General features: G+C 44.9%; 2 protein-coding genes and 1 long non-coding RNA gene across 6 annotated transcripts in view; 1 reads left to right on the top strand and 2 right to left on the bottom strand.

Annotated features, from left to right (window-relative positions):
• LOC142468861 (ADAMTS-like protein 5) overlaps positions 1–5,055 on the bottom strand; it is a 44,950-nt gene extending 39,895 nt beyond the window's left edge. For 2 of the 4 annotated variants that reach the window (XM_075575487.1, XM_075575490.1), the window contains exon 1: positions 4,013–5,055. In XM_075575487.1, the coding sequence (XP_075431602.1) occupies positions 4,013–4,059 (47 nt within the window). In that variant the 5' untranslated portion in view covers positions 4,060–5,055. Of the gene's footprint in view, positions 1–3,847 lie in introns of all 4 variants that reach the window. The other 2 variants (XM_075575488.1, XM_075575489.1) reach the window with 2 other exon arrangements.
• The window catches only part of RPL37A (ribosomal protein L37a), a 359,890-nt gene that overhangs the window by 87,244 nt on the left and 259,177 nt on the right, over positions 1–13,469 (bottom strand). The window lies entirely within an intron of this gene.
• On the top strand, positions 755–12,459 carry LOC142468863 (uncharacterized). Its single transcript, XR_012788891.1, has 3 exons — positions 755–1,050; positions 9,451–9,567; positions 12,032–12,459. It is a non-coding gene; the product is annotated as an uncharacterized LOC142468863 (long non-coding RNA).

Consider the following 13,469-nt stretch of genomic DNA (forward strand, 5'->3'; position numbering starts at 1 on the left):
GAGTTAGGACACTTAAAAGTTGCAATCTCATGTCGCCAGCCAAAAAACAACTGTTCGTAAACAATGTAACATCTAATTCGCTTCCTTGAATTAATGTAACTGTGCTAGAAGCAAAGATCTGTTTTTTTTTTCTTTTTAGAAATGAAGTGCAAATGACTCAGTGCCGCTAAATGGGGAAGTGTTTGTCAATCAAGTGTTTTATTTCCCTTTAGCCCATGATATCCTTATCAGAGAGACAATAAAGATAATGGGTGGGGGGAGAGAGGGACTTTGGCTGTGCAAACTCTTATTGAACACACAGTCACTTCACACAGAAGGGAGCAGCCAGCGGGAACCTAACCCCTAACCCCTCCCAGGTCTCTGCTCTCCGTGTTTACCAACTAACTTTAAACAACGATTACAAATATTTTTACAGGGCGTCATTTACCCAGATGCAACCACTTAAACGTCACTGCTATTATTACACTTTGGTCCAAGAAAGGTATGCTCCATTAAAGCTGCAGACCCAGCAATATCCTACTTGTGTGTTTTTAAAAATAAATCAGTTCTGTACTATGAGAAAATACTTGTAGCATTTTTTGTAAACAACTCTGAATGACATTTTTCCTGTATTATAATATAACAAGCAGTTTTTGTTTCTATAGCAGCCATTTACAAAGTCACACCCCCTTCCTCTTTTGAAACAGGCTCTGGCACACCCCTTTTTGTGCCCTGCCCTCTCTTTAGCAGTGCACCAACATACTGGGAATGGCACCAGTAGGTATCTCAAGAACCAAAGGGGTTCCCCAGAGCATGGTTAAGTTCCGGAGGAGAACAAAATCCAGGCACAAGGTGAGCCCCCACCTTGGCAAAGACTGCGGTGCAGTCGAAACGTTGGTTTGCTTCACTGCTGAGTAAATCTCCTAAAGAGAAGACGGTGTGCCTGGATTTTGTTCTCTTTTACCTTGCGTATCCCCAGGGATTTTCAAGACCATCCCTCCTATTCGTGAGCACCGGCAGTTGACTATTTACTTTACATAGAAGACACAGTGTGCCAGATATCCTCCTCTAGTAAGTTCCGGGGGACCCCCTCATTCCCATCCTGCATGAATACGGCTTAAAAACTGTCAACCGCAGTGAACTTTTCAGAGAACCAGTTAAGAGTATGTGATCCAGTTAAAAGGTCAGCAGGCCACTCATGTAATGGTCTGTATCACATATTCACTTCAATGAGCATTTTGACCTTGGGACAATTACAGAATACGTCCCTATTTGTGTAACCATCCTTTACCGTTTCGTTGCTTTACTCCCCTGTGGATCTTTGCGTTCTCCCCCTAAAGTTTCCAGTGGAGCAAACCAAACTGGGTGCGGTACAATATGCAACGGTTAACTTGAGTTATTGCCGATCACTTTTGGCCGGATGCCCCCACTAGAGGTAGCATGAAATGCCACGTTATTCCGAGGTAATCTGTGCAAATCTCTGGGATAATGCATATGATTCACCCTCTGCAGTAGAGAAGCAGCTGCCACTGTCCTCATTCATTCCTGGTTTTCCTTGGTTAGCCTTTGTATATTAGTCGTATTACCGTTACCCGCACACCCCATCTGACCTCTGCCCATTGGGGGTCACTTGATATTTAACTACGTGTAGTTAGGTACCAGAAGGGCCACGTGCGTATTTGCAATGCGTTGAAGGGCTCTCTGAAAGTGAAGTGATGGGGGGGTGGGGGTTGAGGGGTTCATAATGAATAAATATTTGTGCCACCCTGCCAGTGCATACAGGTAGGGCAGATAACCTTCTTATTACCCCATCACTGCAAAGGACAAGTGCTTTGTATCAAGATCCATGGACCAGCTCATGTTTTACAGATTGTAAGCTCTTCGGGGCAGGGACTACTTTTGGTAATGTTACTTTGATGCCTGAGGCACTTATTCCCATTATGTGCTATTTGTATTATTTGTTATTTATATTATTATGTCTCGTGTATTACTACTGTGAAGCGCCATGTACATTAATGGCGCTATATAAATAAAACTATACCTACAAATTGTCGTATACACTGCCATTGCGTTCTTACATCACACTATGGAGGTCATTCTTACTCCACTGAAGCGTCTGTTTGGCCCATATTCCGATGAAAATCTCCAGCCGAAAACAGGCACTTCAGGAGATATGGCATAAGGCCCTATATCTGCATATCAGCATCATTGTTATATGATGGGCTGAGGGAATAGCTCAGTGGTAATGTAAGTACCTTCAAAGTTCAAATCCTAGCATCATCTCCTTGTGAGCTTGGGCAAGTCGTCCGATCTCCCTTGTGCCTCAGGCATCAAAATTAGATTGCAAACTCTTTGAGACAGGGAATAATTGTTCCTGCAGGAGTCCATGCACAGTGCTGCATACACTGGCAGTGCTCCATAGCTACATATATATTGTTGTATACATTGTTTTAGCATTGATTTCATTTGTGAAGCACGTTGACATCTCCTTACACATGCATTATAAGACTATTAACGAATTCATTATTTCTTACATTCCCCTCCTTGTATCTGTAACCAACTTGTCCAAGATTGCATTAAAAGTAGCAATCCAAGCCATATCCTACATGTATTGTATTGTATGTCTTTATTTATATAGCGCCATTAGTGTACATAGCGCTTCACAGTAGTAATACATGTGGTAATCAAATAAATAACAGATAATATAAATAACAGATCATGGGAATAAGTGCTTTAGACATAAAAGTAACATTAAGGAAGAGGAGTCCCTGCCCCGAGGAGCTTACATTCTAATTGGTAGGTAGGGAGAACGTACAGAGACAGTAGGAGGGAGTTCTGGTAAGTGCGTCTGCAGGGGGCCAATCTTTATGTATCCTGTGTTCAGAATATCCACAGTGCTATTCATATGCTACTTTAAGCAAGTGTGTCTTAAGGTGAGTCTTAAAGGTGGATAGAGAGGGTGCTAGTCGGGTACTGAGGGGAAGGGCATTCCAGAGGTGTGGGGCAGTCAGTGAAAAAGGTTTAAGGCGGGAGAGGGCTTTAGATACAAAGGGGGTAGAAAGAAGACATCCTTGAGCATCAAATGTGTATCTTGTTAAAGAAACCAGTACTGTAGTATTAGATAATACTTACTACATTTTTTTTATAAATTCAACTCTTAATGACATTTTTAATTACTTTTATATACTGAGCATCCTTTGATTTCTATAGCACGTTTCAGCACACCTCCCCAGCAGTTCAAGATGTTTGCAACACTTTCCTATTTGTGATAATCTGTTGCCAATATTCCCAGCAGTTTCAGCTGCAAACTGTAACAATAGATAATGTTACCTTAGTAATATAAGAATACATTGTAGCTGCTGAGATACACTGATTGAAGGATTGATTGAAACTGAAAGGCAGCCATTTAGTGAACCCTAAATGCATTGATCGGCAGCTTGGGTAATACGTTTTCAATAAAGGTAATCAAAGGCAGCGTATATTAAAACAAAAAAAAAAAAAGATTTCTCTAAATGCAGCTAATATTGCCTCTTTAAAACTGTTCAGCAAATAAACTGAATACAGTGATGCATTTGTATTTACTATAGATGGTATACTTTCCAGGTGCATAACTGAGGCAACCGTTTTGGTAACCTACCTCCTAAGGTTTGATACAAAATAACCATCCTGCTGGGTGTAATGTCATAATACAAATGTGCAAGACCCTAGTTATCAAAGTTTAATAATGTTACAAATTCCTCTCTCTGTTTCTGAAACATAAATATTGCAGCAGCAGAATACAGCAGCTTTCTCCCTTTATTGGAGCAGAATGAGGATTGGGTTAAATCAGTAACACTACTTTTCCCCCACACCTCTGCAACCACCTTACCTGCAGCCAGGGAGCATCCTCCTTCCCTCTTGGTGGTGAAAATGTTAAATTACATGAAACCCCACTTTGCTGGAAACCCCAGGAAGAAAATGAAGCAGTGGGACTTATTGGGGGTTCAGGCAGAAAGAAGAGGTGAATGGTCCATCAAAAAAAACAAAACCTCACTGAGATTTATGATCCACAAGAGATGAAACCACAATAAGGGTCCACATTCTGCATCACACCTTAGCGCTGGTCCAGCCATGGTCATGTAGTGAGGGCGCAGGGCAGTCACACCAGGCTGTGCCCTTTTTCTAGCCCATGCTGTGCCTTCTCACAGCCCCCCACCCACCCCAGTGTCACTGATAAGCAAGCTGCTCCTTGGACCTTTTTAGCTGAATTTATTCTATGTCTTGCTGCCACATCACAGATACAAAGGAGCTGAGGCCAAATCTCTTTGGAGAGAAGGATCCCAATGCAGAATAAAGGCTGGAAGCAGGAGATTAGCTGCAGCTCTGCCCTCCCACCCTGTGCTCACACACACACCCTCACTCTGTGCTCACACACACCCTCACTCTGTGCTCACACACACCCTCACTCTGTGCTCACACACACACACACACACACACACACACACACACACCCTGTGCTCACACACACACACACACACACACCCTCACTCTGTGCTCACACACACCCTCACTCTGTGCTCACACACACCCTCACTCTGTGCTCTCACACACACACACCCTCACTCTGTGCTCACACACACACACACCCTCACTCTGTGCTCACACACACACACACACCCTCACTCTGAGCTCACACACACACATACCCTCACTCTGTGCTCACAGACACACACCCTCACTCTGTGCTCACACACACACACCCTCACTCTGCTCACACACACCCTCACTCTGTGCTCTCTCACACACACCCTCACTCTGTGCTCACACACACACACACACTCACTCTGTGCTCACACACACACACACCCTCACTCTGTGCTCACACACACCCTCACTCTGTGCTCACACACACACACCCTCACTCTGTGCTCACACACACACACCCTCACTCTGTGCTCACACACACACACCCTCACTCTGTGCTCACACACAAACCCTCACTCTGCGCCTTGCTCTACTCTGCCCTGTGGAGGTCTCCCCTGTGGGGAGGAGACCTAATCCTGCCTCATGTTGCCTGACACCTGTGGACAGTATGATCCTGTACATGTGCAGCCCAGCTTCCTGCTTGTAACCAGTCAGGCAGAGGTGTAACCACAGGGGATGGGGCTGGGGCATGCCCATACCTGTCAGGGACCCACAACACAGGACTGCGGGGGCGGGGGGTGCTGTGAAGTGCTGACAACTGCAGGGATTTGTCACTCAGCGTTACAGACGTGACTTGGCTAGATATGGCATCTGCAGCAGAAACCTGGGGACTTTTTAGTCCACATAAAAGATCATAAATACTCCCAACTATATGTGCTGGCCTGTGTGTAATGAGATCAATACACATTAACCTCAATAAATAATAGTATTTAGCAATATTTACTTTAAAGGGCTTTGCCCCCATTCATGGTGAGCCCTGACCACGAGGCAGTGTAAGGGTTAAGGAATGTGCTCTCATGCAGGTGCAGCGCAATACTTTGGGAAAACTTGGGCTGTCTGCAACGCCACCGCTGCAGTCCCCTCAGGCAGGACAGGGTTAATAGCTCTCTGACCTGAAGTGCTACTGTTGCCACTGAAAGGGATTACGGCTGTGGGGCCTGGAAACGGTCTCCCAACGTGTGAGGTGCATGAAAATAATGCGGATTGTAGTTTTTCTTTTTGTTTTTTTAGCAAACATCAAAAAAAATTTTTTTTTAATTTTGTTTATAATTAATTATTTATTTATGAGTTTTTTTTTACCAGGAAGAGTTATGATGACAATACATGGTTACAAATACAGTTACAGTAAGTGAGCAGGGTGACACATTATATATAAATACATTGCATGCACAGTAAGGCCTCGGGCATGGTGCCTCGGGCCGCGCTGATCCGCGCTCCTGCTCTGCTTCGCCTGCTCAAACTGGAGCTTTTTTGTGTCCTGGCAGGCGAGGCAGTGAGCGCGCTTTGGGGGCGGGGCGGAGGTGGGGCGAAGGCGTGGCGTAGGCGGGAGGCAGGGCTATTCCCTCACTCCCAATTGGATGTGAGCGGTCACGTGACCGCTCCTCCGCTCCCCTGGGCGGCAAATTTTAAATTTGCCTGTCTCTCCAAAATACCTGCGCCTCCGCACGCATGCGGAAGCGGCTGCTAAAGCCGCGCTGATGACAGATGCAGGGGGTAAGTGCATCTGCTCAGCGCGGCTCAGCAAGGCACACCGTACTATGTCCCCGGCCTTAGAGATAATATATATTATAGGCGTAGGTAACAGTTACAGACCAGATTAAAATGTCACACAGCTTTAGTTTTGAAAGAATTTAGACTGGTAAAGTAGGCGTTTTGATGCACAGAACATGTGCAAAAGTGACGCACTTACAATTTTATACATAATATAATATACTGTGGGTGTCTGGTAACTTATATAAACAGCCCCCCTGAGGCGCACAAGACAAAAGATGTGGGAATGACCTTGATAAATTGCTGCCAAGTGACACGCAAAGAATGTCTCAAGAAGCGTCAATTGTACGACAAAAAAAAGAACCATTGCGTCTTTGTATGCATAGCACCCAATAAAGTGTAAGTAATGGGATGAAAGGGTTGCCTGCTTCACAAAAGCTTACACTGTGGGGGGCTACTGGTAATAATGTCATTCTGAATGCAAAACGTCAGCTATCGAAATGACTAATGACCCTACAACCCCGTCTCTTTGTAAGTCCTGGCGAATATACACGTGTACTACAGCTGTGTACTGATCTCCTTTGTCCTCTTAATGATTAGAATTTGATCTGTGATTTGCTCTAGTCTGGGTCACCGATTGTGCCACCTGTGCTGAAGCAAGGATACCCTTAAAACCTGACCGGTTGGGGGTTCTGAAGGAATGGAGTTGGGACAAGCCCTACCTTCCCCCCCCATCCCCCCAACCACCAGATCTGGCACTCAGGAAAATGAAATGTCAACCAATGCCTTCAGTGATTACCTATCAGTTAACCCTTCATCGGCAGGACAATGTGAGAGTCCTATTTTAATATAGCCACCCTTTCATTTTTGTCATCTGCTTTCACACCAAAGCAGCCCGAACATGTGTTAAAATCAGGCCTGACCTGGCCTAGAATGTGGTGTCACTTTGTTTGCGAGAAGATTAACTCACTGCAGTGCATCAGAACCTCGTCTTCTTTCCTACATGCTGGGGTGACCCTGTAGTAGAAATTCCATCAGCTCTCCCCTGTCACTATCTCTGACCCTCTTTCTGCTCCTCTACATAAATGTTTTTGGATGTGCAACCTTTGCCCCCCTGCCTTGACCTGGACACTTCCTGCTGGGGGATGGCTTCTTCCAAGACTGCTGAGCAGTCACACTTCTTTCTGGAGTTTTAACCACATTTCCCTCCTTCTGAAACGCCCCTTTAGTTGCTTGTTTTTGGCAGAGAAACCACCCAGGATAGTCTAGGACATTTTGTCGCGGCTGTTTTGCCACCGGTGTTTAGCTGCCACTCACCTCCCCGCCGGCCGCTTCACCACCAAGGTAAGCCCCTAACCTTAGCCCTTACCCTAAAAACCTTAACTCAATCCCCTTACCCCAAAAATCCCTTGCCCAAGTGTTAATTACCTACCTTGGGGAAAACAGCGAGCATCAAGAAGGCGACGGCAAAGTGTCCCTCTGCAGCTGAATGGCGGCGGAGAAATGGCCACATCCACTTGTCCCATTATGCACACAGGAGACGGCAGTGCTTGTCTGGCTCAGTCGTTCCTCTCACTCAGCTTGTGTGATATCTCACTCTGTTCCATGTGAGTCCTTTCTTCCATGTAGTAACACAGGAGGGAGCGGGAGTAGGGGGTATGACGCCTTGTATTGGACCAACAAGTAGCTGATATGTTACAAGCTTTCCAACCTCTCTGGGTCAGGGTACCCGGTGAAGGACCCTGAGAGGTTGGAAAGCTTATCATATCAACTACTTGTTGGTCCAATAAAAGGTATCATACCCCCTACTCCCTCCTCTGTTCTATGTATGAAGTTGCCCTTATCTGTCCTATATCTAGCAGGGCCACCAGGGCGGCGATGTTACGCTCTTGGCCGAGTTACGCTCAGCAGTAGGTGCTGTTAAGGGCATATAACAGTATGGGGGTTATTAATTCAAGTCTTTCTGGGAAAAAACTGTGCCACAGAATTTCACCAGATTTATCAGAGGAAGAAATACCTTTTAATTTTAATGGAATATCTTTTCTTTGATAAATATTGTATTTTTTTTTTTGGTTTTGCCCCAGTGATGTAGACGGGACACTTTGGCAAATAGATACCGAAGTTTTATGAATACAAACAAAGATACACGTGCCTTGCCCTCCTTGTGTGAGAATGGCATAAAGTATCCTTATTGGGGGGTCAGTCTGTCCTCTGTGGCAGGATCCCCTCAAACCCACTACCAGCCCTAATCAGAATAGAAAAACAACACATTAGACACACACCACACACACAATATAAAGCTCAATGCAGACCATTTATTGGTGAAACGAGACCAAGTGCCAACGTTTTGGGGGTACAAACTACCCCTTCTTCAGGTCTAATACTATACAATATGGTACCTGAATTTGTACCCTTTGTACCCCAAAAACCTTTGCGTTTCGAATGAGCCACTGATTGAACCACATGGGCTGAAGCAGGGATAAAAGAAAAAAAAACATGAATATCAGCTCTAAGAGAACAGAAAAAATAAATAAATATTTTGTATTGAATCGGTAAATGGCGGAGCTCCCCATGGGTTGTGGAGATGTAAAGTCAGGGAGTAAAAGGATGGGGGGAGACGCAGTAAGGGGTGGAAAGTAACAGGTGAAAACAGAGAAGGTACTAATGTGGACTAAGTGGAGCCCCACTTTACCATGTACCTCTGTTTACAGCTCTGGTCCTGACCCCGCGTCTCCGACGTGTCCGGAGTGGAGTAACTTTACTTACTAGAAAGCACCGTCCTTCTCCTCCTGCGGTGGTGGGTCTGAGTGGATAGTCACTGTGCAGACTCACCTCCGTGTCCCCCCATGGCGCCCGGTCGATCAAAATAAATTAAAGAAGTGGGTGGATCGATGGGACTGCCGCCCCAAAGGAAAAAAAATGTGGAAACTCGCCAGCGTAGAAAAATAAAATCAATTTATTAAACTACATAAAAAAAGAGAACAGAACAAAAAAAAACCTCCCACGCGTTTCACGCCCACTGTGGCGCTTTCTCAAGGAGTATTGAAGCAGGGATAACCTGAAAACGTGACCAGTTGGTGGCCCTTGAGGACTGGAGTTGCCCACCCCTGACCTCAACCCATTTCTGACCCTTTAATAAAGTTCATGTACACCTGCTGTTCCCAAGGCAGATACTTGCACGGCGGACTCTGCGTTGTCAGTATGCTTTCTGCTGAACTAGATACAGAGTTAATTATCTGACTATACGTGAGGCTGCCAAAACGGAGACTGTAATAATAACAACTTTTATTTGTCCAGTGTCTTTTCAGCTGAAAAGTGCTTTGCAATGATACTTTAGAGGCATTCATGCATTGAATCCTGGCAGCACGTCTGGGTGTAACCGCCTCAACGCTGGGAAGTGAAGAAAGGAACAAGGTTTGTTATTACTACCCGATCACAGGCAGATACACTAAAGCATGGGGACATACAACACCTTTTGGGGTTTGTGTATCCAGCCAAATGAAGCCACAAGGACGTAGTGACCAAAAAAGGTTTTTAATGAATAGAAAACACGAAAAAGAGTAGTTCTGGCTAATTTCTAATGCATTTCACACATAGAGTGCTTATTCAAAGAGTTGTGTGTGATTTGTGTAGCAAGAAAAAAGCGCAAAACCAAACACCTACTTGAATATATATAAAATAACACTGTGATAGTGAAAACATACAAGTGTTTATATCACCATGTAGGAGAGATGCAGCTGGTTAGGGGGTGTTTCTCAGCGGCCCTTATACAGACACCACAAAAAACTTCAAAGCGCAAACTCCCTTCAATCATGTATAGAAAGAAAAAATAACACAGTGCCAATGTGCAACAAAGTAATAAAGTGGGTTATAGATCATTTAAACGCCCACTCACGTGGTGGGGAAAGTATTCAGGCGTTTGTCAGATTAAATCTGCTCTGGATCATGAGCTTGCGTAGCTGGAACTCCCCGAATCATAAAACACAAGAAGATGTACAGTATGCATGGTATAGAACAGCTTTATATGGTACAATACATTTGAGCAGTGAGCCCATACAACTCACATGCTCCAAGATAAAAAAAAAACAGTGTTGGGACCACTCTGGGCCTAGAGGTGACGGTCGCACTCGGCTGGCTTTAGTCACCCAGATGGCAAATCGCACTTCCAGGCTCCCCGGTGGATGACGTCACGATAGCAGAGGAGCCAATGGAAACCTCCGCTTTCAGCCTCTTTGATGCAGGGAACGGCAGCACTTGCGGTTTTAGGGACCACCCGACGCATTTCACTTAGCTAGGCGAGCTTCCTCAGGGGTGCAGTGATAGTCCACAATGCACTGGTCCGATATAAATAGTCCCAAATGTTGACCTCACGGCGATAGAGGCGGCGCAAAAACAAATTGGTCTAAGCCAAATAATACTAACAGAAATAAATAATTAACTATACATCTGTATAAAAACTATAACAGAAGATATTCAATAAGAGGGAGAGATAATATGCAGTTAAGGTAGCAGGCAATTGCTCTAAGGGAGAAACAAACACAAATTAGCATATAATAAATGTATGTATAGGGAGAAAGTACATAGAGGAATCTGAGGTGGAGCATCCACAAAAATAAGGATGAGATTAATTAATAATTCATTAATAATAATTAATTATAAAATATCACTAGAATACATAAATATAAAAGGTGAAAATAGTTTCAAATATTTAAGAAAACACACAGGCACATAAGTGCAGAATAGGTTAAATCTAAAAGGAATTGAGATCAATGTCAATATTTAGACCTAGGGGTTTGAGTGCTTTCAATTTATGAATCCAAAAATGTTTCCTGTTGTGAAATACCTTGGATGCTGTATTGCCCCCAAACATCCTGGATACAATTGCCCCCAAACACCCTGGATGCAATTGCCCCCAAACACCCTGGATACAATTGCCCCCAAACACCCTGGATGCAATTGCCCCAAAACACCCTGGATGCAATTGATCCCAAACACCCTGGATGCTATTGCCCCCAAAACATCCTGGATGCGATTGCCCCCAAACACCCTGGATACAATTGCCCCCAAACATCCTAGATACAATTGCCCCCAAACATCCTGGATACAATTGTCCCCAAACATCCTGGATGCGATTGCCCCCAAACATCCTGGATGCGATTGCCCCCAAACACCCTGGATGCGATTGCCCCCAAACATCCTGGATGCGATTGCCCCCAAACACCCTGGATGCGATTGCCCCCAAACACCCTGGATGCGATTGCCCCCAGACATCCTGGATGCGATTGCCCCCAAACACCCTGAATGCGATTGCCCCCAAACACCCTGGATACGATTGCCCCCAAACACCCTGGATGCGATTGCCCCCAAACACCCTGGATGCGATTGCCCCCAAACACCCTGGATGCGATTGCCCCCAAACATCCTGGATGCGATTGCCCCCAAACACCCTGGATGCGATTGCCCCCAAACATCCTGGATGCGATTGCCCCCAAACACCCTGGATGTGATTGCCCCCAAACACCCTGGACGCGATTGCCCCCAAACACCCTGGATGCGATTGCCCCCAAACACCCTGGATGCGATTGCCCCCAAACACCCTGGATGCGATTGCCCCCAAACACCCTGGATGCGATTGCCCCTATCCAATTTGATTTCACTAGGTCTGTGCCAGATATGTGAGACTTGTAGGGTTAGAGATTGATGGAAAGTTTTGAAGTGTAAAGAGACCGTGTGACTTTCTAAACCCAGAGTGATACAGTGACCCACAGGGGCGACTGCTTAAATAAATTACTGAGGTACTTTTACAGTTTATGAAGGTCTTAATTTTAAAATTTTCTTTCATTGAGTGTGTTTTTTTTTTTTTGCTCTTATTTTGAAGCCGGAAGATTACATCGCAACGAGCTCCCCAAATCCCATTCTCATGATGAATTGGAGATAGATTGACAGTTCTGAAATTCGCTTCCTGTGGTTGAAGGGGAATTCCATCTCATCTGTCTTAAAGTCTTATCTTGGTTTGTACATCTGTGTTAAACTCAGAGACACCTTTGTAAACCAGCATCGCTTGACCCGAGGAAGAGGGAGAAAAGAAGCTCCTTAAATATCAATTGTAAAACAATGTATCACCTAATATTGAAGTACTTATTTACTCTTCGTTGCGTTCTTCTCAAGGATGTCTTCTTTTAACCCCCTTTGTATCTAAAGCCCTCTCCCGCCTTAAACCCTTTTCACTGACTGTTTACAGTATTGCAGGGGTGCTTAACTCCAGTCCTCCGTCCTCAAGCACCCCCAACAGGTCAGGTTTTCAGAATGTCCCAGCTTCAGCACAGGTGGCTCAATCAGAGGCTCAGTCAAAGACTGAGCCTTTGGTTGAGCCACCTGTGCTGAAGCTGGGACTGATTGAGCCAACTTTGCTACAGCAGGGACATCCTGAAAACCTGACCTGTTGAGGAGGCTTGAGGACTGCAGCTGAGCCCCCCTGTAATATTGGATAGAAGTATTTGCTTATTAAATATATCTGCTGCACAATACAGCATGCGGTCTATTGTCCCAGCTAATACTAGTGGCTTTGCTGTCACTGCTCATTCATACTGTTGCCTGCTTATGCCACCTGGTGCCTTTCCGTGGAAGTCTAAATAAAAAAAAATACTAGGTCATTTGTAGGTAAAGACAATTACTGGTATTCACTAAGCTCTGATACGGGCTATCGTGCTGCGGTCCCATGTTAACTGTCATTGACTCGAATAGATCACGGATGGATACTTTGTACCAAATGTGTCTCCCAAAAGAAATAATATTTAGGAGTAAAGTAGGTAAACCAAAAAAATACTATGATAATAATAGGCTTCTGTATACTGTAGCAGAAAAGTATGTCAGAGTAACATAGAATTATAGTTCCCAATATGAGCGTTAACTGTATAGGGCTCATTGATTCCGATTCATGATTTGCTAATGCAGGTATATTCTTCATAAGAAGAGTCACAGCCTGGAAATAGAAACAGGCAGACACAGATAGAACTATAAACCCCGGGAGATGAGACTGTGCCAAAGATGTGAGCTAGGAGAGGTGTGTGAGAGACACAGGCAGACACAGATAGAACTGGAAGCCCCGGGAGATGAGACTGTGCCAGCGATGTGAGATAGGAGAGGTGTGTGAGACACAGGCAGACACAGACAGAACTGGAAGCCCCGGGAGATGAGATGTACCAGCGATGTGAGCTAGGAGAGGTGTGTGAGAGACACAGGCAGACACAGATAGAACTATAAGCCCCGGGAGATGAGACTGTGCCAGCGATGTGAGCTAGGAGAGGTGTGTGAGA

The sequence above is a fragment of the Ascaphus truei genome, chromosome 18, assembly GCF_040206685.1.
Source record: "Ascaphus truei isolate aAscTru1 chromosome 18, aAscTru1.hap1, whole genome shotgun sequence".
NCBI lineage: Eukaryota > Metazoa > Chordata > Amphibia > Anura > Ascaphidae > Ascaphus > Ascaphus truei.